This window comes from Alexandromys fortis, unplaced genomic scaffold (assembly GCF_014885135.2).
Source record: "Alexandromys fortis isolate MF-2015 unplaced genomic scaffold, M_Fortis_MF-2015_v1.1 scaffold_3, whole genome shotgun sequence".
Lineage (NCBI taxonomy): Eukaryota > Metazoa > Chordata > Mammalia > Rodentia > Cricetidae > Alexandromys > Alexandromys fortis.
In genome coordinates this window covers 28,527,752-28,555,359 of record NW_026067909.1, presented here as the reverse complement: position 1 = coordinate 28,555,359, position 27,608 = coordinate 28,527,752, and the positions used below count along the sequence as shown (strand labels likewise).

The following is a 27,608-nucleotide window of genomic DNA, read 5'->3' as shown; positions in this document are numbered from 1 at the left end:
AGTTTCTGTGTGATTATTTCGGGAGTCTGGGAAGCCGGGAAACAAACAAGGAGCCTCCCTCCAAGACTGCTTGACTGTCACACTTGGACTAGTCAATGATTGTTCAGAGGTCACAGGAATGTCATCCTCAGGCAGCATCATTTGTCTTTTATGGTGGGAGGTAGATCTGGGGAAAAAAAAACCTCAAGTTGCTGTGGTGTGAGAACTTTCAAAAATCTCAGAGAGGAACTGGGGTTATTCGGAAATCCCATACAGTGATGGTGCAGCAACCAAACATAGGGCTTTTGTACCACCAACAAGGACACCACATGGAAAGGAAAGGGACATCCCCTGAGCATCCATACCCTCCTGGGCACTCTGGACAGGGATGCCATCTATTGTGTCCTCTTTACTGAAGGCCGACTGTGCTCACTAAACCATCTTCCTTTGGGTGGGGAAACTGCATCACCCCAGTGCACAGACCTGGGTCTCTGTGTGCCAACCCCACCCCAACCCATCCTGCCTGTTGATGTTGAAAGTGAACCTGCAAAGTGGGATGCTGGGCCACCCTCTCTCTCCTGCACAACCTTGGCACTGAGATTAGTACTAACTTGCCAGTTTACCCAGAGCCTTCCCCAGTCCCTGAAGGGTGAGAGGAGGCTAGATCTCTTTATACCTCCTCAAGACCCTGTTTTCCTGCCCTGATGCTCCATCTCTGCCTTGGCCCAGTTTCTTTTGGAGTCTCAATCAGAGAACTGGAAGGAAGAGCAGAGATGGCAGCTGGGGCCCTAGCTGCCTCCTAAGCCTCACCTTCTGCTTCTGCTGCAGTGGCCAGCATAAAGGAAGGGACATGAAGGCGTGCATCAGCACTAGGTGGGCATCAAGGACTCACGGTCAGTTGGGGAAGTGGAACCGGGTGGTGGCATTGCCAAGCTGCTTCTCAGCACTGAGTCCTGCCCACATGTGTGGGTCAACAGCAGGAACCCAGCACTGGTGAGAGAACAGGGGGTGTTAGGCCTGGAGGACTAGGCAGACGAGGCCCACACCTGCCCTCGACAAGGACAGGTGAAGGGTAGCACTCATCAAGAATGACGAGCTTCCTTGGGTAGGTGCCTGCTTGGGCCAGGCCTTGAGTGAAGGCCTGGTGTGGGATTAATTCATCCATGCCCTTTCCAGAGTGATACAAGAAGTAAGCCTGTTACTGTCCCTGAGACATAATGGGGCTTGGGGTCCTGAGGGACTTGTCGGAGGACATCTGGTCCCTCTGCCTGGCACCAGAGGCACATCTGTGATTGTCTTCTTCCCTCCAGCAGGGCGAGCCTGGAAGAAAGGCTGAGCAAGGAAAGACTGGGGAGATGACTCCTGTCCAGCTTTCTCACATCCCAGGGCTGCCTCGGTGACAGCGATTAGCTTAATGTTAGTGGGTCATGGGTGATGAGAAGGGGTGGTGCTTGGAATGGCCATAATTGAGAGACGTGATGTAACTGGAGGCCTGGCCTTAGGAGGCAGAGGGCTGTGGGTGAGCCCTGACTTGGCTGTCTTCCAGTGTAAAACTGGGGAATTAGGCTTCCTCATCTGGAAAACAGACACCCCTCCACACACACACCCAAGGATTGACCTTGAGATTACAGGCTGACACGTAAAAATACCCCTGGCAATGACTTCCCTAGTCCCTTAAGCGATCCAGGTTGAATTCCACCCAACACAAGCAAGCAATTTAGATAATCCAGGGCCAGTGCAACCACACGAGGGTACCAAGTTTTCTTCCCTGTATTCACATGGTAGAATGCTCTCTCCTGATGGTTTGGCTTTAAGAAGTAGCAAAATCCACAATGGCCGAGGGGTAGGACAGCCCAGAGCTCATCCACAGAGGAAAGGATAAGGAAAACGCAATGATGTCAGTCACCAGACAAAGAGAATGAGACCCTGCCATGTGGGGGGAGATGGAGGGAGCCAGAGCGCAGAAAGACAAGGGCCGTGGTTTTTTCCTAGGTGGAAACCAAAAGACTTTGAAATGATCCACAAGAATGGTGGGTACTAGGTATTAGGGGTGCAGGGTGATCTGGGGAAAAGAGGTAAAATTGGATCTGGGCAGGCTTCAAGCCTGTGGAGAATGTCCACATCGAACATTCGTGTGTTCTGTGTTTTACCAAAACAGAAAGGATTTTCTAGCCCATGAACTTTGCCTTCTGGACTTGAAGTCAGAATAATAGAAAATTAACTCATTAAAATTAGCTCTCATCCTAGGACACTAATTGATTTTAATGTGATAAAAATGATGTGACGTTGAATGTATCCTTCAAACATTTTGATTTCAGGGCCATCTACACAGCCATACAACATCACAGCAGCCATCATATCTCTCTCTGGGACATTATTCTGCCTTCCCAACCGAAGCTGCCTCATTAAACACCAATTGCCTATCCTCCCTAGCTCCTGGCACCCACAAGTCCTCTTTGTTGCTCTGACTTTGGTTGCTCTTGGAACCTCATATAAATGAAATTCTATAGTTCTTATTTCACTTAGCATAATGTCTTTAACAAAGCAGGTGGTGTGTGTGTGTGTGTGTGTGTGTGTGTGTGTGTGTGTGTAGCAAATTCACAAATACATGCACAAAAGCCAGAAGTTGACGTTAGGTCTCTTCCTTGCCATCCTACACCTTGTTTCTTGAGCCAGGTCTCTTACTGAACCTAGAGATCAATGCTTTTACCAGACTCCCTGGCCAGCAAGCCCCCAGAATCTGCCTGTCTCTGCCTCCCAAGGGCTGGAATTACAGACACACATTTACTGGCTTTTTACTCGGGTACTGGAGATCTGAACTCAGGACCCCATATGTTACCGACTGAGGCGTCTTCCTTCCTCTCCCTGTTCTTGTATTTTCAGGGTGAGTTCTCCTATGGCTTTGGACTCCTTATTTTCCTGCCTCTGTCTTCCAAGGGTGGGGATTACACAGGACACTGCAACATCAAGGTTCCGATTTCTCAAAACACATATTTTGGGCTTTGATATAGGTTCTCACTCTGTGTGTGAGACTAGCCTTAAGCTCCTGATCCTCTGCCTCAGCCTCCCGCGTTCTGTGATTCCAGGCACGCACCACCATACCCAGCTTCCGTGTTCTGAGCACACTTAGGTAATTTCCAGTTAAAGCTGATAAAATATTCTTACAAATTACAATAAATGGAAGATATTTTAAGGAAAACCATTTTATCTTCCTATTTATAAGAGCAACGGGGCAAGAGAGACCATTTTCCTTATTTTCTGGAAAGCACCCATAAATAGACCATTCTTTAAAGCCATGTTATATAATATCCAAGAGGCTCGCTCAAGCAAAAACGCAAATTGCCTTGAATAATGATGAATCGCTAATGACTGTCCAACTCGTGTTTCAGATAGCCTACCATTTATTTAGTTTGCCAGAGAGGTCCTAACAGCTTATATTAAAATTACTGTTCAAATAAATGGGCACACAAATTGCATTCATTTACTTTATTGGTAATTTTACACACCACAGAACTTGTTTTGTTTTCCTTTTAAGAAAACTGGGATGAAAATCATTGATCCTTCAGAGAACTAAAATAAGAGGGTGTGAGGGATAATAGAACTCCTAGCATATTTTCCTTTTACAAGTTTCCTTTTACATGAAAAATAAGAGAAAATATGATGTTGAGAAACAAACTAACCCCCAAAAGTCTCACTTCGTGGGGGACAGGCAACCTCTTAGGAAAACAGAGCCTCAGGAGGCACCAGGACCCCACTGATGCTGGAATCCTCTCCCGACTGAAGAACTCGAAGAAAGAAAGGCCCAGCATGCTGGGGAGGCAAAAACCTCAGAGACCTGTCCAGGAGAATTCCTGGATAGGAGCTGTGTCTACAGGGCTTAGCTGAGGAGCTGCATCTACATGGTTAGCTGAGAAGCTGCGTCTACACGGGTTCGCTGATCAGAACCACAGCAATGTGGTGAGGTTGGAATGCCGCAGCTCCAGTCCAGAGGCAGTCCCTGCACTAGCTCTAGTCCCCGGGGACAGCCTCTCCTTGGTTGCCTCTGTGGCAGAGGTAACATCCCATAACTAATAGAGGAAAACCCTGTGGAATCTATTGGCTTAGCAAGACACCAGCTTCCACCACCCACAAAGCTAAAGGACACTATCAGGTGGCGTCCGAGGCCCACAGAAAAGCTCTCCCGTCTTGCTGTACCCACCCGTGTCTTTTAAACTTGCCTGGGTTGATGACTTCCTTTGTTTTGTTTAACTGTAAAACTTCATGCCCAGTGATGGTGCACACTTTTAATCCCAGCACTTGTGAGGCAGGGACAGGTGGAGCATGAATTTAGGGATGGCATGGATAGGCTGGGGAGATGGCTCAGCGGTTAGAGCACTGTCTGGTTTTTTTTTTTTTTTTTTCCCAAAGATCCTGAGTTCAATTCCCAGCAATCACACATGGTGGCTCACAACCATCTGCAATGAGATCTGGCGCCCTCTTGAGGAAGAGACCAGGTCAATCATCCTCATCAACTTTCATGAAATCCAGTATAGACAGTTTAACAGAACCACCCTATACTGGCTGCCCATGCATGCCCCAGCATTGCCAGGGCATATTTCAATTCAATTCTGGATGTGCTAGCTGTTTTTTATGTCAATTTGACACAAACCAAAAGTACCTGGGAAGACAGAATCTCAATTGAGAAACTGGCCTGTAGGCAAATCTGTGGAGTATTATATTTGTTTGTTTTTTTGGTGAGGTTTTTTTTTTTTTTTGATTGATGATTGATGTGGGAGGGACCAGCCCCAGCCCATCAGGATAGTCCATACTGTGTGGTACAAGAAACACAGGTTGAGCAAGGCATGAAGGGCAAGTCAGTAAGCAGTGTTCCCCCGTGCCCTCTGCTTCAGTGCCTGCCTGTAATTCCTGCCCTGACTTCCCTTTGCAGTGAGTGTGACCTGAGAGTTTTGAGAGAAACGAACCCTTCCCTCCTCAAGCTGCTCTTGGTCAGATTGTTTAATCATAGCTTAGAAAGTGTAACCAAGACACTGGGCTACATTGTCTCAGGCTAAATGAATAAGCTCTGGCTTTGCCCCACAAACACCTCCTAGACACATTGCAGGGATGCGCTGCAGAACCTGGCTGCTAGCACGAACCCAAGGACATTCTGAGTCTGGGGCTTCCCTCCACAGCGTTGTTACACAGCCACAGAGCCCATCCTGGATGAACTGCTGTGGACTGTATGCCTTTCTTTTCTTTGGCAATGCTTCACGACCTCCCTCCGTACTTCCTGCTGACGCTCAGTGGCTGAAATGGCAGCCTATGTGCAATTTGATCCTTTCACAATTTGTCAAGCACCTGTACAGACAAGGTCCCTAGCTGTGCCAAAGAGACGAAGATCGATGGCGGTAGCCATTCCCTGCAAAGTCTCTCTCACCTGCTCGGGGCTCAGCATGCTGTAACTGCTAACTTTAAAAACACTGGTGCTGAATGCCTGGGACAGAGTAGTCTTGGACAAGCACTATAGAAAGAAAGAAAGAAAGAAAGAAAGAAAGAAAGAAAGAAAGAAAGAAAGAAAGAAAGAAAGAAAGAAAGAAGGAAGGAAAAAACTTCCCCAAGTGATCATGCTCTATGAGGGTTAGAGGAGCTACTTGGAGCAAATAAGTACACGATACTCAATAATGCCATTAAAGTGCTAACGGAAGAAGCCATTACCCGGAACTAAAGAAAACTAAGAAGGTGGAGAGAAGGGAGGGGAGGGGCAATTTACCACAGAAGGATGATCAAATCTTATTCTGCAGAAGAAGATTCCAGAAAAAATGGTCAGGGAGCTGGAAGGGATTGTGGGGGACCCAGGAAGTAAGATGTCCTCCTGTTGGACGTCACCTGCTGTCTTGGGGCAGCACCTGTGGTGACCTGGAGGCTCTCATGGAAATATGGCTTATTGGTGCTCCTTGTGGAGGGAGGCAGAAGGCATGGAACCTCATTTTCTCCAGGAGAGTGTGGCAGAGGAAATGCTCTGGAGACTCCAAACTCAGCCTTTAGTGGCTCTGTAGTCTCCATTGGCTCTTGAGAGAGCCAACCACCATGGGAAGAAGCGGAGGCTAGAAGCCATTTGAAAAGAGGAACAACCCACCCCCAAGCCCAGTTCTCCATCTAGGGACACTGTGCATGGGACTCGAGCAGTGGGGACATCCTACCTTGGCAGAGCCTCCAGAAGAATGTGGCAGCTTTGGAGATTCCCAGCTAACACCAGGGAGGGCAGGACAACCTGCTAAACCTGGGAGCCCCGACCCATGCTGGCCGCCTGCTGCTTAAACACCTCCTGCTTGCAAGCAGCTTGTTACATAGCCTTGACTAACAGGTTCACAGAAGGAGTTGAAGTTCCTGTTATTTTAACAGCGTCCTAACTGTTTGTTTGTATGGGTTAAATGTGCTGACATCTGTTGATAATGGAAAATCCACCTCACTTGGTTTAAACTTACTGCATTGGCTCTTAGGTCTGAAAGTTTCTGGTTAGGACAGGTTAATGGATCTGTGGTATCCCCTGCTCAACTCACTTTCTCTTGCTTCTATCCCCAGCAAGAGTACATTCCTCTCACTCATAGGTGGTTTTTAAACATAAAGCAAAGAAAACCAGCCTACAAATCACAATCCCAGAGAATTTAGACAACAAGGAGGACACTAAGAGAACTTACATAGATCGAATCTACATGGGAAGTAGAAAAAGACAAGATCTCCTGAGTAAATTAGGAGCATGGGGACCTTGGGGGGGAGGGCTGAAGGGGGAGGGGAGAGGCAGGGAGAGGAGCAGAGAAAAATGTAGAGCTCAATAAAAATCAATGAAAAAAATTTAAAAAAGAGTACATTCCTCAGGCTACCACCCAATCCCCTGATGTCTGCAAGGAGGCTACAAAACATTAGGCACCGCCCCTAGACAACAGCCTCCCTTCTCGAAAGGGGACCATGCTTTCTTAAGACTGAGGCAATCTTCACGAAACATCCTCCCAGCAAGTTCCTCTCCGTGTCCATTAGCGTTCTCATTTTGAACAAGCCAGCCACTTGATAGGACGGTGTTAGCTGAAGGGGGGGGGGCAGAGAGCACCCTGAGCCCCACAAAGGGTGAAGGCTTGAAGGACAAGGATAAAGCCAACTCCTGTTGCACCACTAGGGACTTGCTTTCCTCAGTATGGAGAATAAGCTGGGCATGAGGGCTCATTCCTGCACTCCCAACACTTTAGAGGCTGAGGCAGGAAGAGTGCACAGAGTTCAAGGCCAGCCTCTGATAAAGATTCAGTCTCAAATATCCAAATGAGAAAAAGATTAAAAAAAAAAAAAGGGGGGAGGAGCACGTGCCTCTGAGCAGAACAGACATTCTCTAAAGATAGGAAGCCTTCATCCTGAGACAGGTCTGTGTCAGGCTAATCCATTCCAATTGTAACTTGCCACCAGAAACTACAGTTTGTACGAGCAGTACGGAGGTCATGGCAGAAATGAGATGGCATCACCAGGGACATATGACCATGCAGTCATACCCACAGGACCACCGGGTGCAGGGACCACCCGCTAGTCCCCAGTCACAGGGCCTGCTGTTTTCAAGAGTCCACATCAAGCTAGGAGTACCAGTGACAGCTCCCTTCCAACACCAGCAGGCTCATAGCAAATCCAGGAAGGCGGGAGAGAAACACCTCTCCGAGACTGGTTCAGTGTCTGCAGCTGGTGCTATGTGGTGAGACACGCGTGTGGAACCTAGGTGAAGGGCGAGGCAGAGGGCCATGGTGAGATGGGGTGGGGGAAATGGGGAACTGAGCTAGTGGCTTAGGGGGCCTTCCTGTTTAGTCACCTGTCACTTGTCTGTCCATTGTCATCTGTGTCTAATCCAAACTAGTAGTACCAGATCTCCCCCTACGCTGTCAGATGGGTCTTTATTATTTATTTATTTATTTATTTATTTATTTATTTATTTATTTATTAAAGATTTCTGTCTCCTCCCCGTCACCGCCTCCCATTTCCCTCCCCCTCTCTCATCAGCCCAAAGAAGCAGTCAGGGTTCCCTGCCCTGTGGGGAGTCCAAGGACCTCCCACCTTCTTCCAGGTCTAGTAAGGTGAACATCCAAACAGCCTAGGCTCCCACACAGCTAGTACATGCAGTAGGATCAAAACCCAGTGCCATTGTTCTTGACTTCTCAGCAGTCCTCATTGTTCGCGCGTTTCTAATCTCCAGTTTTGGTGCTCCTGATTGGCCAAGGAAGAGTCTCAGTCCCCATCGGGTTCTACGGTTATCTGAAGCAAAAGCAAAGGATTTGGAACCAGTAAACATCAGCTGGGTTAGGGGGACCTGGAGGTAAGGAAAATTGCGCAGGCTGTGTGTGTGCTGCTTCACATTTGGGACTAGGGGTTCTAGCGGTGGTGATTTAGCTGAAAGCTAGTAGCAAGAAGACACCTGACAGGGTGCTGGACCACCAGGCAAAACCCAGAGGCCTGGATCTGGATGGAGGACCTGAGATGGGGCCCCAGCAGCAGGTAGAAAGTAGTCCCAAGAGCTGGATCAGGACGTGTTTTGTTGGGTCTCCAAGGAAGCAAGTCCTAAAAGGGGTGGTGGTGGTGGATGCACCGTGCAGCCACCTGAGGATTCCCTGCCTTCTGTCCACAGCAAGGCGGGAGGCGTGACCCACAGGCTCAGGAACTCAGGCCCCACCTCACCCGCCATCGGCCTTCGGCTCACAGCCAGGCGTCATTTCTAGAACTGGAGTGAGCAAGGGAGGTGGGAAACCGGCACCCGACGAGCCACCCGGGGGCGGTGACAGCGCCCTCCCGCCCGGCAGGGAGGCGGAAGCAACAGGGCGCGGCGCGCGCTGGGGAGTCGCTGTGCGCGCGCGGGGCCGGGGCGGGGGCTGCGGCGCGCGCATGCTCACACAAGGCGCCCGTGACGCGCGGGGCGCAGCGGGGCAGAGCCGGCTCCAGAGGCGCGGCGGCCGCGGGAGGAGCAAGCGCGGAGCAGCAAGCGCAGGCCGCGCCGGCCCGACGGGAGCAGCGCCGGTGGCGGGCCGCCTCCTCCGAGCCGCCTGCGGGCGAGCCGTGTCCCTTGGCCGCCGGCGGCGGGGCATGAGCGCGGAGGGGCCGCGGCCGCCCCCCGCGCCGCCCAGGCCGTGACCGGGCGGGGGGCGGCTGCACTAGCGCCCGCAGCCGGGGGCTCGCGGAGCCCGGAGCGGCAACCATGGACTGCAGCCTACTGAGGACGCTCGTGCGCAGATACGTGAGTGACACGCTGGGCCGGGGCCGGGGCTGGAATCGGGATCCGGATCGGGGGTCCAGGCCGGGAACGTCCCGCCGACCGGTCAGTGCTGTGCTCCACCTGCGCTCGGCCAGGCCCACCCGGGTAGGCAGTTGCAGCCCTATGGGGTTAAGGGACATCCATCCCGGGGGTTCGCACTCAGTTGTAGCGGGGCGGGCCCGCGCGGGGGACAGGGACCGACTGGAGGATGCCTACAGGGCTCCGGGGAAGCGGGGGAGCCTCTGCCGGGGTGTCAGAAGTGAAGTTTGCCATCTCCGAAAGTAGCCGGCCAGGTCCGAGTGCGCAGTTCCCGGTCCTTCTGGATGCCGCTGCGCGGGTAGTGACGGAGCGTGCCTCACCGGGGGAGATCAGGGAGGTGGCAGCCAGCCACGGGTCTGGACGGAGCGAAGGGGTGTGTACAGAAAAGAGAGAATGTGCCCCGGGACGGAGCATCTTCCCCTGCGCTCGGCACAAGAACCTATTGTCCGGCAGCTGGCGCCTGGTGGTCACAGGTTTGAGGAGCGCGTGCCGGGCGCGGGCTGGGTACGGAGGATCGACCGGAGCCGTCTCTTTCTAGCTTCTCTGAACACTTGGCCTTAGATGTGGGTTTTTCCCGAGCGGGGAATGTACCCACTGTGTTTTCTCTAGTTAATCCCCTTCCAACTTTGACCTTCCAATAAGAAAAGAATGAGACTAAGAACTGAAGTTCTCCCGCGTGGGTAGTGAAAGGCGGAGGGGTGGTCGTCTTGTTCCCTGTACAGACTTCCCCGTGGCGTGTGCCTGCTTCCCGGGGACAGAGGATACGTGTTCGTCCCGAGTGGGTGCTGTCTTTTACTTCCGAACTGCCCCCACGCAGGCCTTCGGCTGTCTTAGGTTTCCTCAATGTGGGTAAAATGTCAGGTTAGCTTCTTTTTGCTGTGCTATTTCACCTTTGAAATGGCTTTTTCTCTCAAATCTAGGAGGTAGATATTCCTTAACGAGCTTTCCACTCTTAATTATTTGATAATGCATCTGGAATGCAAGTTATGGGATGTTATTCATTTTTTATTTCATTTTTTTTTAACCTCCTGCTTGCAGGTGTTCTCTTGACTCCTGTCATATGCCTGGTCACAGCTAGTCATATCTATGACTTTAAACTCGAGTCTAAGCCATGAAATTAGTTTGACTTTTCCCAGAAACAGTTATGATTTTTCTTGTAATATGGTTATCTTCCAAGATGTGAGATTATATTTTCTTTAGTAAGAGTAGAAAAAAGGAGATTGGATATTCTTATCTCATGGAACTTGTAAGTTATTCTGCAGAAATGAGCCTCTCCTGTTCCTCCTTCCTCTCCTCACACCGTCCAAATTTCTGAGATAATAAAGGCACAGCTTCCTCTGAGGCCCGAGGTTGCTAAAGATGGAGTCATCAGTCCCCAGAAAACATTGTCGTGGGTATGAGTGCAGGCAGGTAAATGAGAGAAGTCTTGTCTAGGTGACGCCAGTAAACACCGCAGTGTACCCAGTGTACCGTGCTGTCTGTTTGAACAGCCACACAGTCGTGAAGGGGTGCACAGCTCCTCTACCAGGAGGTAGCCAATGTCATATTGTGTACCCTAAACATTTTAAAGAGCGCATGCGAAGTTAGGTATGTGAGGTGGGGAGCGTGGACCTTTGAGAGGAAGCAGTAGAGCGAGTACCTGGGACAGGTGGCCTCTGCTGTCCTGCTTTGGGGCCTTTGTCAGAGGACAATAGCAGCTTGGTCTTGTAGTTCTTGTGCAAATTCAGTGTTGTAGTCCAGAAAAGGACTAAGAATGGGGCCTGGGTCCCAGGAGAGGCTCAGCAAGTTTACCCCTAAAGCTGACTAGTAGGGTCCCCTAGGACCTGGGCGGCCTTTAGCTCTGGGCTGCCAGTGAGAAGTTAGCAAGTGCTTGGATGTTGAGCAGGGTGGAGGACTTGGTACTCTTCCAAACATTACTTTTTTTGAGAGAACCTCACTGTGTGCCTCTGGTTGGCCTGGAGCTCACTATGTAGACCAGGCTAGTCTTGAATTCACAGACATCTGCTTGCCTCTGACTCCCTAGTACCGGAAGTACTCCTTAGGTCACCTGGCCTAAGCCCCTTTAAACTTTAAAAAGAAAGGGGTGTTGGTTGGTTCCTCCAACCCCGCCAGGGCTTTGCTGTGACAATAGGTGGGAAGAAATAGTGGTGGGTCTGATTTTCGCAACAATAAACAAAATAATTTAAAGCAACGTGTGGAGTACCTGCTGCTGGGCAGCCAGGAACAGTTTCCTAGGCGGCTCCTCACAAAGGCCTCTGGTTCATGCAGAGGGGGATTTGATTTCCCCTCATATTCCTGTAGGTCAAGAGCTTCATTATGTCATGTCTGGGTGATTGGTTTATTAGGTTTTAGGACTTGCTAGAGCTTTTGTGAGCCTCTCTGCTTTCCAGAATTTGCTTTGCACGCAACACCCTTTGTCCAAGACAGAAAACCTGGGAAAACCTGAGGGCTCTCCTTCCTTGGTGACGTCTGATGATCCAATACAGGATTTCCTGCCAGTTAGGCTAGTGCTCTACCCCCTAGTCATAGCCCCAGGTCTTTTTTACTGAGACTCCCGAAGTTGCTCAGACTGATCTGAAACGTGTGTATCCAGGCTGCTCTCAAGCCTACCGCTGTCCTGCCTCAGCCTCAAGAGTAGCTGGGGTTGTAGGCCTGCACCACTACAGCTAACGGATTTAAAATTTTCCTTTCTTTGATGTGAATGGCCTCCTTGCCTGCATGTATGTAAACACACCATGGTCATGCTTGATGCCTGCAGAGGTCAGAGGAGTTGGAGCTGACCATTAGGAGTGGGTGCTGTGAATTCAAACCTCTGAGCTGCTGAGCTTCCTCTCAAGTCTCCCATTTTTTATGTATTAGAAAAAGATGGTGTTGGCTCCTCAGATCTTCAAACACTTACTCTATACTTCCCCAAAAGTTTAGAAATTTGTAAGCTTGTATCATCATCTACAGCTTCTTCCTCTTCCTCCTCCTCTTCTTTTTTGAGAGAGGGTTTTACTATGTAGCTCTGGCTGTCCTGGAATCAGTACATTGACCAGACTGGCCTCAGACCAGAGATCTGCCCGTGTCTGCCTCCTGAGTGCTGGAATTAAAGGTATATGCCACTCTGCTCGGCTTCGTCATTTTTATCACCAAGTGCTTTGTAGCATGGACATTAGGATACATGATGAGCTTGCCCTTTGTCTGAGAGACTTAACTCACTGGCTCGCTGTTCCTAATCCAGCTCTGAGAATCCAGGCCTTCCTCTTCAGCCCCCAGAGTCCGTATTCCCGGACACAAAGTGAAACCACTTAACCACCAAGGCCCTTCTGGTATTTGAAATAAGTGGTTCCTTAGGCATAAACCCCAGGCTAATGGATGGTCTATCTCCAGCACGGAGGCAGCAAGCTATAGGGTAGACTTGTAAAGTTTATAATTAACACACACTTAACAAGGCAGCAGCTAGGCAAACTTGTCCAGCACCTGCCGTCTTCAGGCTTTGGTGTGTTCTGATTGGCCATTTCTGAGCAATCACCCCAGCTGTATATTTAACTTTTATGTTTCATTCCTTGCCTTGAATCTTCCCCATTGCTCTATGGAGCCCTACTGAACGTCTTCTCATCAGGACAAACAAGCCTCAGACATTTCATGCCAGCGGCTGGATTTAATAACCACGGGGAAAGAGGCTTCTTGTGTCATCACAGCCCGTTACATTTCTAGAAATGAGAGCACTGTCCTCAGTTTACAATCAGCTGAGATGGCGTGCCTATTAACAGGCACCATGCCTCGTTACCCAGGAACTCGGTCTGCAGATGGGTTCCAAACTGAACATACAGATTGTTACTGGGTGCCTGCGCCCTGTGCCCGACACAAACAGGGTGGATGGAAGATTCCGATGGCTCAGACTTACAAATGTTCTTTTAACCAAGTTAAACGCGGGTAAGAAGTGCTATTTATTTGCAATACAAATCGATAGAAAGCCACTTTTTGCAGCACTGGAAATACAAGATTGAATAGGTACTATTTTTGCTCGACTGGGATGCTGATGGCTGAGAAACTCAGGGTCGATGTAGAGCTTTGGAGGTTAGGCATCTGTCTCCTGGAGCCTCACTCACATCTCTCTCTGACTCCGCCTGTATCTGGGGCTGCTGGTGAGATTCTTCAGACTGTTTCTTCAGTAGTGCCCCCCCCCCCCCCCGGTGCCTGCACTGTCTAGGACACAGCCCTTGCACACGGTTCATGCTCCATAAGTGGTGCCAGTGTGGAGCCGACACCACGAGTCTGTGCTGCCCTGCTTCTCAGCGGGCTGCTCCCCCTCTCCATGGGGGCAGCAGACAACCTGCCTAGATGTTTGAGAAGAAAACAGCACATCTCCCTGCAGAGCCCACAGCCTTGCTGTTTCTGTCCTGGCCTGCCTCCCTGGTTTGGGACAGTAGATTCCATTTTGATAGAGCCCAGTTCTGACGCTTGCATTCCCCATCCTCTTCCTGTTTAGATGACATCACCGCCCTGTGGCACGCATGTCTTCCTCTGTCTACCCTTTATCTTAATGGCTGACCAGCTGTAGCTGACCAGACCGTCTTCCCTCCCACGTTGTCTTTGTCTTGCTCCTGGGGTGCTTTCCCCAGGGTCTTCATGACCTCATTGTGGCTCACACGCTCACACTTCAGTTGGATGGAGCTTCCCATCCTTGGGTAGCCACCTCACAATGGAGATGCAAACTGAGCATAATAAGCAAGTGTTAGTGGTCGGATGTGTTCTTTTTTTGGCATCAGAGATAACAGTTAAAAGGAAAAAATAGATTTTTGGCTCCTAGTTTCAGACCAGGCAAGGTGCACTGAACAGAAAGGTAGGATTCTATGGAGGATCAAAGGGGCTTGCTTCTTGGTAGGTAGCCAGGCCCCTTCCAGTGACCCCGCCCCCCATCCTTTTATGAATTCATCACTATATCAATCCGTTGATTGGGTCAGAGCCCCCACAGTCCAGGTACCTCACCATGATTGACTCTAGCAGCTGGGGACCAGCCCATGAGCCTTTTGCAAGGGAATGATTTTTATCTTCACCATAATATTGGTTTGACCGGCCTTGTTGGGCAGCATCCTGAGGACCTTAGGGACCTACTGGGTCTGGTCTGGGTAGTGTGTCCAGTGGAGGAAAAGGCCAATGCAGAGGCTGTAGGGCCCTAGGTGTCTGGTACCTTGTTGCTTGCCTGTGCACACTTAGGATTCTTGTGGACTTTTCTTCCCCTGCTGGGATCCTGGTCTCAGCACACCCCCTCTCTGTTACTCCCTTGTCTTGGGAGGGGAACCTTCCTGAGCATGCCCGAGATCTGTGCTTAGCCCTTTGCACAGCTGCTGCTCTGTGACCTCCAATGGGTGACTCTCACCATCCTCTTAACCGTGGCTGGAGGAAGTGCTGCAGAACCGTTGTGAAGGGAGCACCATGGTGTGACCAGGCACTGGGCCCTTAGCAAGTCTTTCAACAAGGCTTGGTCAGCACTTGACAGACTTGAAGGGAGCACCATGGTGTGACCAAGCACTAGACGCTTAGCAAGTCCTTAAGTCTTGGTTGGCACTTTGGCAAACTCTAGATTCTGTTTCCTTAGCTCTTAACAATGTCAGCTGGACCTGACTCTGACGGCTTCTGGCCCTTCAAGCCAAGTTCCTCAGCTCTCAGCCTTCCTGCCTCTGATGATGTCCCTGTGCCTCTCATAGGTGTCTCCCCGGGGCCCCTGCTAGCCAAAACTACCAGAACTGAGCTCTTGAGGCTTCATTCCAGTTTCTTTCTGTCAGTTCATTGGACCTTGGGCCTGGGGGAGTAACACCAGTGCCCTCCACAGAACCGGGTTCAAGAGCAGAGCTCTGAAAGTCCCCAGAAGTTTAGACTGTTGATGCCCAAGAGTTCCCTCTGTGACCCCTTGGAATGTGTTTCCAAGTTCTGTGTCTTTTGCAGGAACCAGTTCTAGATCAGGTATGGATCAGGTAATTGGCCCTGGGCTGGTTGGGTCGGCTACTCAGTGGCTGGAACAGTAGTTGAATTTCCTGCCGATATTTAACTATAGCTGAGTGTCTGCTAACATTCACACTTCTTGACTTTTCCAGAATACTGGTGGGTCCTTTTCCTTATGGCCCTTGCTGCTGTGGGGAGCAGCTGTTTAGGGACTGCCTGTGCTGGCTTGGGCTGCTCTGAGCTGCCTGACCTGTCTCTTGCATGTGACCTGTCTCTCACCCACTGATAAGGATTCAGGCCTTTCTGGTTTGGACCCCCAGGTAATGAGGGTAAAGCAGTTTGTATGCTGCTTTTCAGGTTCCTGTTGTGCTTTGTCTGATTCTCTCTCTCTCTCTCTCTCTCTCTCTCTCTCTCTCTCTCTCTCTCTCTCTCTGTGTGTGTGTGTGTGTGCTCGCGCGCACGCACGTGTGCATGCACGAGCATGCTTGCTCTCTCTCTCAGGCTTCAGTGCTGTGACTCACTGCTGAAGAGGAGAGTGGTGTGGACGTCAGTGTACAGCACTTAACCTCAGTGACCTGGGCTCCTGGTGGCCCTGGCGTGTGACCACTCTGCCTATTAGTCACTATTTCCACTGTCATCCTTTAGCTGTTCCTCAGCACTTTAACAGCAGAGCGAGGAGCTGTCGATGTCATGAGTAGCACATGAATGTTTCTTCCTCTGAGCCCACGTGCTGGAATTGTTAGTGGCAGAGCCCCCACAGAAACACCCTGAGCCCTTCATCCTCCAGGACAGAGGTAATTCTGAAAGAATTGTATTTTCGAATTCCTGTTCTGAAAACTGCAGTAACCACCTTCTAACCTTCCTGATGCTTTGCTGTAAACAGTTCCTCTGCTTCTGTATTTAAGTTTTGTGGGTGTCAGAACCGGGTACTTCTTGGGATTATGTTGAGAGGTTCATGCACATTGGACACTGAGGTGAACCATACTTTGTGGGTGACTTAAGCTACTGGGGAGTGAGCTATCTTCCTGGAACTGAGCCATGTTGCTTTTGGGGATGAGCTCTGCTTCCAGGATGCAAGCCAGGCTTGGGGAGGGAGGTACACTTCTGGAGTGACCCATGCTGCCAGAAGATGGCGTGGTGCCTGTCTTGTTTGGTATTAGTTGTGGCTCAGAGTATCCAAAGGAACATCAGTCCTTGGGGCCAGTGTCCATTGAGACCCAATACAGGTGTTTCTTGTTGTTGAGACAGGATCTCACTAGTAGCCCTGGGTGGCCTGGAACTTACTGTGTAGACCAGGCTGGCCTCAAACTCACAGAGATCCGTCACCCTCTGCCTCCCTAGTGCTGGGGTTAAAGGCGTGTGCTACCACATATAGTGCTATCCAATTAAAAAGTTTTTTTTTTTTTTTAAGACAGAGTTGGCTCATGTAGCCCAGGCTGGCTTTGAAATCCTTCATCAGCCTCCTAAGAGTGCTGGAGCCACTGTGCCGGACCTGGTTTGTGTCCTGCGTGCAGAAATTTTCAGGAAGAAAGGTGTTACTGGCAAGAAGCATTATGGCCTTTCAAGTCTTGACCTTGCTCACCTTGCGAGTGACTTCAAAATCCTAGCCCTCTAGCCCTCCCTGTGAGTCAGACCCTCTGTGGTTCTCAGGTGATCCAGGTGGCCATTGAAGTCACCTTATCTCCCTGGGGAGAGGGAGGGAAGGGGCGGAGGCTGGTGGGGTGGAGGTGTGAAGAAGAGGCAATGACAGTGGCAGCTGCTTCCCTGAGATCAGACAGCCCAGTGAAGGGCTTCTGGAGTTACTCACCAAAGTCTGTGTGCTCATAAGGAATTGTTTTTCAGCTTGAAAAGGGAATGAAAGTAACTTTTATTTTCTAGTTGGAGGATAAAGAAGAGATTTTTTTTTTTTTAAAGAGAAGATTTGTTCTGTGAAAACTGTACTTGATCAAAAAGCCAGTGGGTTAGGCATTCCACAACACTGTGAGAGCGTCCAGTCTGGGGGTGGTGGCACTGCCCTTGGCTTCCCAGCTCGCCAATCCCAGAGAAAGGGGAAAGGGCCCAGGTGAGAGAGTCGTGGTTGGATGGGTCTGTGTCCGCAGGTGTCTCTGCTAGTGGAGCAGGTTCTTCTCTGCTGTCTTATGGGCGTGCCCTCCCCTGAGGTTGGTCTCCAGACCCCAGGAGGAGGAACACAGTTCTGGGTTTATGTCATGGGGTGGTTACAGATGCATGGGCCTTCTAGGAGGTCGTACACCTGCTTTGCCCAGCATAGTTAATAATCTTCCACAACATCCCTGCCATAGAAGTGCCTCAGTTTGGCAAGTAAATTAGGTGACCCTCTATTAGATTATTGTGCTCCCCTGTCCCCAATCTTGCCGAGAGGTGCATGTGACCTCGGCCATGCTGGCCATGCTGCAGATTCATAGTAGATCCTATTACCTTTTTGGAGAGGACATAAGCCTACTGCAGTCTCTTGAGTAGGCAGGTGGGGTTCAGGGTGGCCTGACCCTCATTGTCACTGCTGTGGTTCCGCTCCTGCCTCCTTGTATCCTTTCCCTTGACGGGACCTATCTCACTGGGAATCCTATGGTGCTGGTCACACATTGCACCTCCGAAATCACATGTGTGTAGCTTGGTGGTATATGCAAGTGTCCGAGGAACATTCTGGTTGGTATTTGGTTTATGCAACACCCCATAGAGACAGAGAGTCCTAAGACAGGCAGACCCCTCCTCCTGCTACTTGAGAGAAAAGTTCAAGGAAAACTCCAGACCAAGCCACCTAGAGCTGCAGCGGGGTTGAAGAAAACAGCAGCTGGCTTGGGCTGAGGACAGAGTGGAGCTGTTCCCTCATGGCTGAGGTGCAGGTTAGCCTTCCCATGGCTCAGCAGCCTTCCGTGTATCCTTTCCTCCACGTGTCCTGTACCCTGTTGTGTTTAGAGCCTGGCCAACTGCTGACGTGGCCTGACATCCATGCGCTGATCTGTGGCGACACTCTGTCCCAGCGATGGCAAGCCTCTGAAGCTGCCTCTCTCTGAAGTGCATTGGACATTATGTAAAGATGACGTGTGAGCCCTGAAGAGCCCTCACTGCCCTGGCTGCTCCGTCCCTGTGCTGACTGCAATAGCATTGTCTCTGTGAAGTGTCTCCTCCTCACTCAGGGAGGAATCCATGTCGGGGACTCCTGCCCCGTCCCATTCCAAACAAGGCATAAAACCCTTCGGCCTCAGATGTCTTCTGGCTGCCTGCATCTGTCCCCTCTCTGGCCAGCTAACTAAATTTGTCCTCTCTAGGTGAAGTCAGAGCAGGCAGGCTGGAGGTTTGCAGGAGACCTCAGAGGTGTTTATATAGTGGGTGACAATCTCTCTCTCGGGCTCCTGCTAGTGTCTCATCAGGTGATATCTGCAGCTGGGGTTTCTGAAATGGGGGTTGATGGGCATTAAGTCAGATGGCTACGTCTCCCAGTGCCAAGGATGGGTGAGAAGGGAAAGGGCTGCCTCTTGCTGAGTCTGTCAGCGTCAATGGCTCTGTTGGTACCCTGACAGCTTACAAGCAACACTGGAGTGGATGCCATTCACACATCCATGAGCTGGGCCTTAACAGCCCACCTTAGCAGGAAGCATTCCTTGGGTCTGGAGCCTGCGCTATCAGCAGGGCTGGGCTCTGATGTCCCCACCTGATCGAAAGAGAGGCTGGTCCTCCCAGATTAAGACACCTACATCAAGGCTTTTTATCCGCCTAATCTTCAAGTTTGGTTAAATATGACAAGGGCTTCAGCACCTGAACTTAGGGATAGAGTTCACCCTGAAGCAGTACATGGTTTAGGAGACTGTTTAGATAGTGTTCAGACCAGTGAATTTCAAAGTGGATACTTTGTTTGCTTTCTGCATTACCAAATAAATTACAGCCCTTTCTACAAAATCTGGGAAAATGGCATAGACTAGACTTAGTGATTTGTTTTTGTTTTTAATAACGAAATAGGTGAATCTCTTTCTATTACATGTGATCTGATGACTTAATCTCCATCTTCCTAGGGGTCTGGCAGTGCAGAGGGAGTTAAGGCAGTAACACCTTGTTTTGGTCCAGATGCATAGCATCTGGCTTATTGACCAGACAGATGTTGCTAGTTACATCACAAAGTGGATTGGGTCTGCCTGCTAAGTAAGGATACAGCCATGTCCACTCAACTAGTAGTTGGACTTTCTACCTCTCTCGTCTTCAGGCTGGCATTTCTTTCCTGGAGAACATTTATAATTGGTTGCAGGGAGGTGGGCAGGAAGTGAAGGATTCTACAGGGGGCCGCACTATCTGCACAGCTATCTCTGGTAGCAGAATCACAGCACACCTGCACACCTTGGCCCTCAGCTCCTCGCCAACAGCTGGAAGTCCCCACGCTTGTCATTGTAGTGTGTTTAAAGAGCGAGAGTCTCACTGTCTGTCACTTGGAGACTGTTATATCAAAACCATCTTCAGTCATGGCTCTCCTTCCAGTCAGATGTCACCTGGACTCCGTGCTTGTGACTTCTGGAGACTTCAACCTTTGACTGAAAATGAAGCAAGAGGGTTTGCCTTTTTCTTTTTCTTTCTTTTTTTTTTTCTTCAAATTGAGCTTTTTATTGATTCTTTGTGGGTTTCACATGATGCTTCCCGGTCCCACTCATCTTCCCGTCCCTTCTCATCCACCTTCTGTCCTTGCAACTCCCATGCTCCTCCCCCTCGCCAGGGTAAAACAAGATAAAATTAAGAGAAAAAAGTCTGACTATGGAAGCTGTCGTGGGACACAGTGAGTCACATCATCCTTTAGTCCATACATTGTGACATGGAAGTGCTCATTGGATGTGTTCTTTGCATTGAGTCATTGGTCTGGTTTGATGTCTCTGGCTTTTGCTATATCATCAGTATAGGGCTCTGTTGTCCTGTGCCATGGAGGTCCTGTAACTTTGGATCTGCAGGACCAACCCCTTCACATGCTCCATAGATGCGGTGGATGATGGCATGGACCAACTCATAGCTCTGGTTCTTGGTCTGGGTGGTTGTTGAGTTGGTCAGCCCACTAGCTTTCTTCATCCTCAACACCAGGGTGAGCTCTTTGGTACGGCCCCAGCTAGCTCACCCCATGTAGTAAGCAACAAGGGGCGATACTGAGTCTCCTGTTCTTATGTCCTCGGGTTGGCTAGCCCACACTGACACCACCAGGGCCAGCTCTACTGTGTTGTCTAGTGAGGTGTAGGGACCACTTTGCCTACTGTTTCAGCTGGTGAGAGGCAGGGGCAGCTCAGGAGAGTCTGTCTTAAGGAGGAATTCCACCCAGCTGAGGCACCTGGAACTTACACGAGGTGTGGAGCAAGGCCAGGGCAAGAAACTGCTTTCCACAGATATTCAGCCCCACCAGAACAGGGGAGGGTCTGAGCAGGCTTGTTGTCTCTCACCCCAGGTCTGTGACCTCCTCCTCCCACGGTCCTTCCCGCTGCCTGGGAGGAGGACGTGTCTTAACAGTTAAATATTCTGTGCCCAGGGAAAAGAGGATTTCCCCAGCCTATTTTCAGCAGGGGATTAAGGACAGCAGACTTCTGCTGTGAGGATTTCATCCAGGTTTTTGTGTAGTTTTTCAAGGTCTCAGAGAGCACCTGCACTTGAAGGTGGAAATGAAATGTTAGGAGGGTCATTGTTGTGAACGTCTGTGATTTGAGGTCAAGTCTCACCTGCATTTGTCACTCCAGATAAAATGCTTTGCATTTAGAATGAACATTTGTCTCTAGAAAGTATCAACTCGGTTGTTTTGGTTCAGACAAATAGGAACCGTCAAAGTAGTGCGTTTTTCCAGTAATGATGGACTCTGGTGTGAATTGGGAAGTATCATGTGTATGAAGAAGGCTGCTGTGGTGGTCAGTGGTCAGAGACCTTTCAGTGGTCGTTCCTGATCACCATTTCTTGGATGTAGAATACAAATAAAGCATCATTGGGGAGTATCTGCAGGCACCTGTGAACGTCCCATACAGAAACCTGCCTGCACAAATCAGCATTGTTTGTTTTGTTGTTGTTGTTGGCTTTTTTGTTTGTTTGTTTTGTTTTGTTTTTCAAGACAGGGTTTCTCTGTATAACAGCTCTAACTGTCCTGGAGTCCTGGAACTAGCTCTGTAGACCAGGCTGGCCTTGAACTCTCAGAGATCCACCTGCTTCTGACTCCCCGAGTCAGAAGGCGCACACCACCACCACCACCACCACCACCTGGCCAGTCTTGATATTTGATGCTCCTCCCATGGATGTGTGCACTACACATTCGGTAGAGCAAACTGGAGACTGGATACCATGCAGATAATAACTGAGTGAACACGGTGTTCTGGTGTTAGAGGATGGGAGGTGAGGTGACCAGAGTTGCATCCTAAAGAGGTCTGGTCCCGTGGCCTTGCAGCCTGTGGACCATCAAGCAGAGGAAGCCTGAGACTCGGAGACTAAGTGCTGTAGCTTGGAGCTGGGTAGACACAAGAATGAGCCCTGACTTGTCTGCCTTGGAGTTTTCTGTCTTAAAATAGGTAATAGTGTGTTGCACATTGAGAAAGGTTTGCTTGTTTGTATTCTTAAAGCCGAAATCTGGCTTTGTGGCCCAGGTTGTCTTCAAATGCAGGGTTACGTTCCCCGTGTGCTGGAATTACCAGGGTACACTGCCATGCCCAGCTTTTTATACAAGCTTTAATTCTATCTTGAAATAATATGGCTAAAGAAATAAAATTACATAATAGAAAAAAATCAGAATAGTTTAAAAAATTGGATCATTGTTAACATTTTAGATGACACGGGTATGTGTGTTCGGGGCACTGTATGACATTTTAGTGTGACCGACATGTCTACACATACCTTTTCTTTATGTTGCGATGGAGCAGCATCTATACTAACTTTGCTGGTTAATTTGAAATATTTCCCTGACTGTTGTCAATTCCTGTGTTTCCTGTCCCTAGCCTCTGTGTCTTTCCCTGTACTGTCCTCAAACTCTCCCCGGTTCAGACACTGTTCTGTTCTCTTTCTTTGAGATCAGTTTCAGATGTCACATAAAAGTGGGAACACACAGTGCTTGTGCTTTTGTGCCTGGCCTAGTTTAGCTAGGGAGTGGCTTTTCTTCTAAGGTACATGCATGTATGTGTGTAAACACCCAGACACTTGTGCCTGTGTCTAAGTGAAGGTGTGTGCAATACCACACATGTGGAGGTCGGAGGCTGACTTTTGGTAGTCCTCCCTCTGTGTTGGTCCTAGGGATCAGACTTGGATCGGCAGGCTTGGTAGCACCTGATAAGCCATCTTGTTCCCCCAAAGGGATGAGTTTTAATAGCCCATTTACATGTTGATTTATTGATTATGAGCAATTTTATTGTAGTAAAATGGTACCCATGATACTAAATTTACATTTAACTGCAGTTCCCATGGTGTCAGACAGCACTGTTTTGCTACCATTAACACAGCCCATTCCCAGAACTTATTTCAAATGAAGCTGATTTGTGGGCAGTTTTAAATATGCAATTTATTCTACATTTGATATTGTATACCTTGATTTTTGAGGAAACACTTTTTTCTTTTTAATCTATAAAAACTAAAAAGATAGCTAGGCATAGTGGCAGAGGCAAGTGGATCTCTGTTAGTTCAATACCAGTATGATCTACATATCAAGTTCTATGTACAGAGTTACACAGTGAGATCCTGTGTTGAAGAAACAAAACAAACCCAAACAAACAAACAAAACCAAAAAAGAACTAATAAGATGACTGAAACTTGAGCACCAATTAAATTTTCATGGAGAATGTAGCAGGGTAGGGTTTCCCTTTTAAGCGACTGGCAGTTCTGAGCCAGGCAGGGTAAGATTGCACCAGGCCTCATCCACAGCTTGATGTCTGCTTAGGCTGAAGGCAGTGAGTGGAGACTGCCTGAAAGGGAGGTCTGCTAACCTGGGCAGCTCAGCAGCAGGGGTGGCTGTGCCTGGGTGCTACAGTGTTAGGTCCCCGTGTTTTTTCTAGGTACACTGTAGCAGTCAGAGCCATGACATTCTGTGTGATAATCCTTCAAAGTCTCTTTTGGCTTGAAGACATTTTGATACAAAGAAACAGTAAGAAATGGATTGATTACATCTAAAATCGCATTTTTTTTAGTAAAATTGTTGGTTCTGTGAGAACAATGTCAGACTGCTTAGAGATTTTTGTTTTGTTTTGTTCCTGTCTCTGCAATTGAATTTTTTTTCTATTTCATAACTTGGTTGCTTTTTAAAGGAAGGTATATAAAGAGTTCTAAGTCTTCTTGTTCCAAGTAAGGTTTTGTGTGTGTGTGTGTGTGTGTGTGTGTGTGTGTAAGAAAGAAACTTAATTGTAACATTAATTAATTGAAAAATTGGGCTAGCTGCCATGTTACTTCTGTGGGTTAAGGTTCTCCTGTGTAGTCCCGAAGTGAGTTGAGTCTGATGGGCACTTTCCATAGTAGCCAGGGAGACACTGTGGGCCAGCTGGTCTGTGACTGGCTTTACTTAGTGAGTAGCCGCTGCCTGTGTGCTGAATGCCTCAAGGCCTGAGTCTGTGTAGAGAACTCAGCAGCACTTACGTCTGATTTCACGTCAAGAGGTGGGGACGAAGAAGAGAAAGAGTTTCGCCCACATCCCCCTGTAAAGTAGCAGAGGCTGGACTTTGCAGCTCCGGGGGGCCAGGACCAAGTGTCTATTATGGATCCAGTTTAACAAGGAAGGTAAAACAGGACGCAGGACAGGGCAATGGGAGCACATGGACACCACCAGCCCTGTGGGGAGCAAGTCCTCTCAGGCCCAGGTCTGTGTGCCTTTCCCCTTCTGACTCCTTCCCACGGTGGTGCCCAGCCCTCCTGCCTGCCAGTCCCCACAGTTCCCTGGAACTAAGATCAGGGGTACATAGAGGCCTGGATGAGTCCACTCACATAGCTCACTGCAGCCCCTTGGCAAAATGGGGTGCAAGATAGAGTGGGCAGCTGGCACCAGCACTGTGAGAGTACTCTCTGTAGTTTTATTTGGAGACATGCTGGAGACCATGTCCTCTGAGCAGCACCTACAGGCCCTGTAGACCCTTCTGGAAAGACACTTGCTCAGCAAGAGCACACGGTCCTGACAGACTAGATATGAATGAACATCAGAGCAGGTGTCTACCCCTGCATGACCGGTGGAGCCCCTCTCTGTCGAGTGTAATTCCTGTGCACGTGTGCTTTTTAACTCTGGTCTGGTTCAGGCACCTACCCTTTCCTGCCCATCTTACCCCCACCCCAAACACATACCTGATAAGACACAGTAGTCACCCCATATCTGCTTGGTGCAAAATTGGCTTTTTCCAACAGGGTGTAATGATCTTGGATGAGGCAGGCACAGCCACTCCCTAGAAAATAACCGCCTGGAATTTTCCTGTCTCCTCTCTGCCCGTGGGAGCTTTGCATAGTGTGCAAGGACTTCGTATCATCTCATTGCTGTAAGCATTCAGGAAGGAACCAGAGGGAAGAGAAAGGGCTTATGGGGTGCGGCTAAGCCTTTCATGGTCAGCATCATTGGGAGAAGTCCCAGCAGGAGGGGCAGGCAGGACCTCGAGTGGTAGCCTTTTCCCGCCTCCAGTTCACTACCGTGAGGTCACAGGAAGCCATGGCTCCTCCTACACCTTCAGTTTGCAAACCACAGTGAGGGAGGGTCTGTCCAGTTGGCCATGGCAGCAGTGGTGGGGAGAGGGCCAGGTACTGCTAATGATTATTTGTGTGTGTGTGTTTGTATATATATATATGCATAGATAATGTATACACATATATGTATACATATATGCATACACACACACATATATAACGTAATTCTTTATTGAGTCTTTGGGGATTTCACATCATGCACTCCAATTCTCCTCACCTTCCAGTCCCTCCATATTCACCCCTCATCCCTCCACCCCCGAAAAGAACCCTCTCCAAACAAAACAAAATAAACAAAAAAAAACTACCTCGCTCCTCTCTCTCTCCAACACCTCTTCATTGGTTCTAGTAACATTGGGAGCCGCAGTGTATCACGCAGTATACCCTTCTGTTCAATAAACCCCGCCCACAAATGTGCGTTGCAATGAAGACCTCTGACCTCTGGCACACCATCATCACTGGACCCTCACTGAAACTCCTCTCGGATATCCTGCTGTTGCTCTGAGTCATGGGGATCCTGTGGTCATGGCCAAATGTTGTCCTTCCGTGTTGTGACTCTCTTCAGGGCTCCAAGGCCTTGGTAACACGACCAGGGAAGTCTCCAGGGATGTTCAGGTGGAGTCATACATGTCACCTGGGGCCAGGGAGAGTTACTGTGTACCTGACCTGTGGGTCTAAGGCTTTCATGGCAGAGGTCAGAGTGGTCACGGGGTCTTCTCCCCCCCCCCCAAGCCACTTAAAGCTTTGTTGGAATTTAGACTTAGCACTCAGTACAATATTATAAACATGGCTTGAAGTAATCAGGAAAATTGTTTCGTGTCATTGCTTTGTTAAGAATAAAAACTCAGGAAGAGGAAGACATGGATCCAGGGCCACCTTCCTGGCTTTGATGGGGGCATCTTTGTACTCAGCTTGCAAATGAAGTAGCAACCCTAGTTTTCTGGACAAGTCTTTAGGACAAGAGACTGCCATGCCACTGAGTGAAGCCAGCTCTGTCTGATAGGAAGAGATTGACAGGGGTCCCTCCCTCTCTCCTCTGCATCTGTGTGGAACCAGGGGAGCTGCCACTCACTCTTTGGAGCTGGAGTAGTGCTCTAAGCCAGAGGATGCTTAGCTGGTGCAAGTTAGGGGGCTCGCACCCCAGACTGCCATTGGAGGCGCAAGCCCCTGTTGATGGTTCTAGAACCTTTGCAGAATAGGCACTACTGGCTTGGTCCAGTGTAGCTGAATGCCCCCTTGAAGCCTGATTAGTGCAGGAGTCTTTGTCCCACTCCAGGTGCAGTGACCACCAGCACTGGGGCCGGCCATACCCTGTCTGTGGCCATTTATACACTGCCTGGTGACAGACTGCGTCTCCAGCTGCCTGAAGCCCCCTAGGGCACCTCAAAGGTAAAGGTGTGCTCAGCACCCAGGACCACAGGTGTGTGGTAAATTCTCCGCTGTACAAACTTGGAACCCATAGAGTAGCAGCCTAGACGTGAGACTAAGGAAGCACACCAGCCCTCCTGTGCCCACTGGGAAAAGGGCACAGGTGAAATCCCTACCTCTGGAGACCATGCAGGACACAGGGGCCTCCTCATTGCTGCTGATGGACTGTGGCGGCTGGAGTCCGAGGCCTACGGGGAGAGGTTTGCTCGCAGTTCTGCAGTGAGAAGGATGGACATGAGATAAAGGGGCCAGGAGATACACAACTGCTCCCTTCCTCCTCACTGCTGTGGAAGTGAGTGGCTCCCTCTACACTTAGATAGGCTGGGGGCTTTCTCTGTCTGCTGGGCTTTTGTCTGTCTGCAGTGAAGGGGCCGGGAGTCTTGTCAGAGAAAGGCTGGAGACACTCATCTCCAGGAAGGAGGAAGGCCCTGCCAGGGGGGATCCCCTAATAGTAAGTAACTTTAGAGCTCTTGCAGGCAGATTCCCAGATCCACCCAGTAAATGAGCACAAGCTGTCATTAGCCTGGCCCCTAGCCACAGCTCTTACCCTCTGTCTGCCCTGTTTGTGTGTCCCTAGCAACCCGTGAGCGTCCTGGTGCAAGGACTGCAGGGAACAGAAAACTCACCCCCTAGCTTTGCAAACTGGGAGTAGCATGCGTTTTCTTGGGTGATTTGAGAGGCTAGGAGGAGCAGAGAATCTGGGAAGCTTTAGAGCTCACAGTTCATGCTAATCAGATGCAGAAGAGCAACGGTCAGCCGAGAGCCTCTGGAACTCAGTTCTCTAGGAACTCAGAAACCTCAGGAACATGAGCTTTTTGCTGAATGTCCAGCTTTAGACCTCCTTTACGAGGTGTCAGTCCCATACAGTCCCTCACTGTCCTGGTGAGAAGCTGCTGCTCCATTTTTGGCAAGCTTGACTGCACTTTGTTTAGTAGCTCCCGAGCGTCCTCTCAGGGCCAAGTGTTGTGCCAGGCACCAGGAATATTGACAACAAAACAGGAGAGTCGGTTCTTCCTGCCGGAATTTGAAGTCTAGTGAGGGAGTCACAGTTGCCTTAAATAACTGATGAGCAACAGGCCCCTGTCACCACATGGGGCACACTGGGGCACCCAGAGGGGAGGGCCTCCAGTATTATGCTTGTCTTGTATGTTGGAGATGCTAGGAGGCTTCCTTTCTCTCTCCAGGAGGCCTTAGGGCCACTGGCCTGGGAGACAGTCCCATGACTTAAGCTTGCCTTTATCTGCCTCTGGTCTGCAACCAGGGCACACTGGCAGGTCAGATTCAGGGCTTAAGTAACCAGGGGGATGGGGCCTGTGGTTAAAGGGCG

At 49.7% G+C, this 27,608-nt stretch overlaps 2 protein-coding genes across 11 annotated transcripts in view; one reads left to right on the top strand and one right to left on the bottom strand.

Moving 5' to 3' along the window:
• Window positions 1–7,986: 7,986 nt before the first annotated feature.
• LOC126498642 (basic proline-rich protein-like) lies at window positions 7,987–9,065 on the bottom strand. 2 transcript variants are annotated; one of them, XR_007590866.1, is made up of 2 exons: window positions 8,402–8,786; window positions 7,987–8,241 (listed from the first exon to the last, which is right to left on the bottom strand). XR_007590866.1 is itself a non-coding variant. In XM_050137472.1 (2 exons), exons 1-2 carry the CDS (start codon window positions 9,063–9,065, stop codon window positions 8,238–8,240), a joined length of 408 nt encoding a protein of 135 aa, XP_049993429.1. In that variant the 3' UTR covers window positions 7,987–8,237. The 2 variants fall into 2 exon arrangements, 1 of the variants encoding a protein (XP_049993429.1); XM_050137472.1 differs by having other exon boundaries at window positions 8,662–9,065.
• The window catches only part of Atp11a (ATPase phospholipid transporting 11A), a 107,721-nt gene continuing 89,062 nt past the window's right edge, over window positions 8,950–27,608 (top strand). For 7 of the 9 annotated variants that reach the window (XR_007590863.1, XR_007590864.1, XM_050137458.1 and 4 more), the window contains exon 1: window positions 8,952–9,214. Coding sequence is in view for 7 of the 9 variants with exons in the window: in XM_050137458.1 (XP_049993415.1) it covers window positions 9,176–9,214 (39 nt within the window). In the remaining 2 variants the exon portion in view is untranslated. Of the gene's footprint in view, window positions 9,215–27,608 lie in introns of all 9 variants that reach the window. The other 2 variants (XM_050137464.1, XM_050137465.1) reach the window with 2 other exon arrangements.

Coding starts and splice junctions, on each gene's coding strand:
- LOC126498642 (XM_050137472.1), bottom strand. CDS start 9,065: ATGCCCCGCCGCCGGCGGCCAAGGGACACGGCTCGCCCGCAGGCGGCT.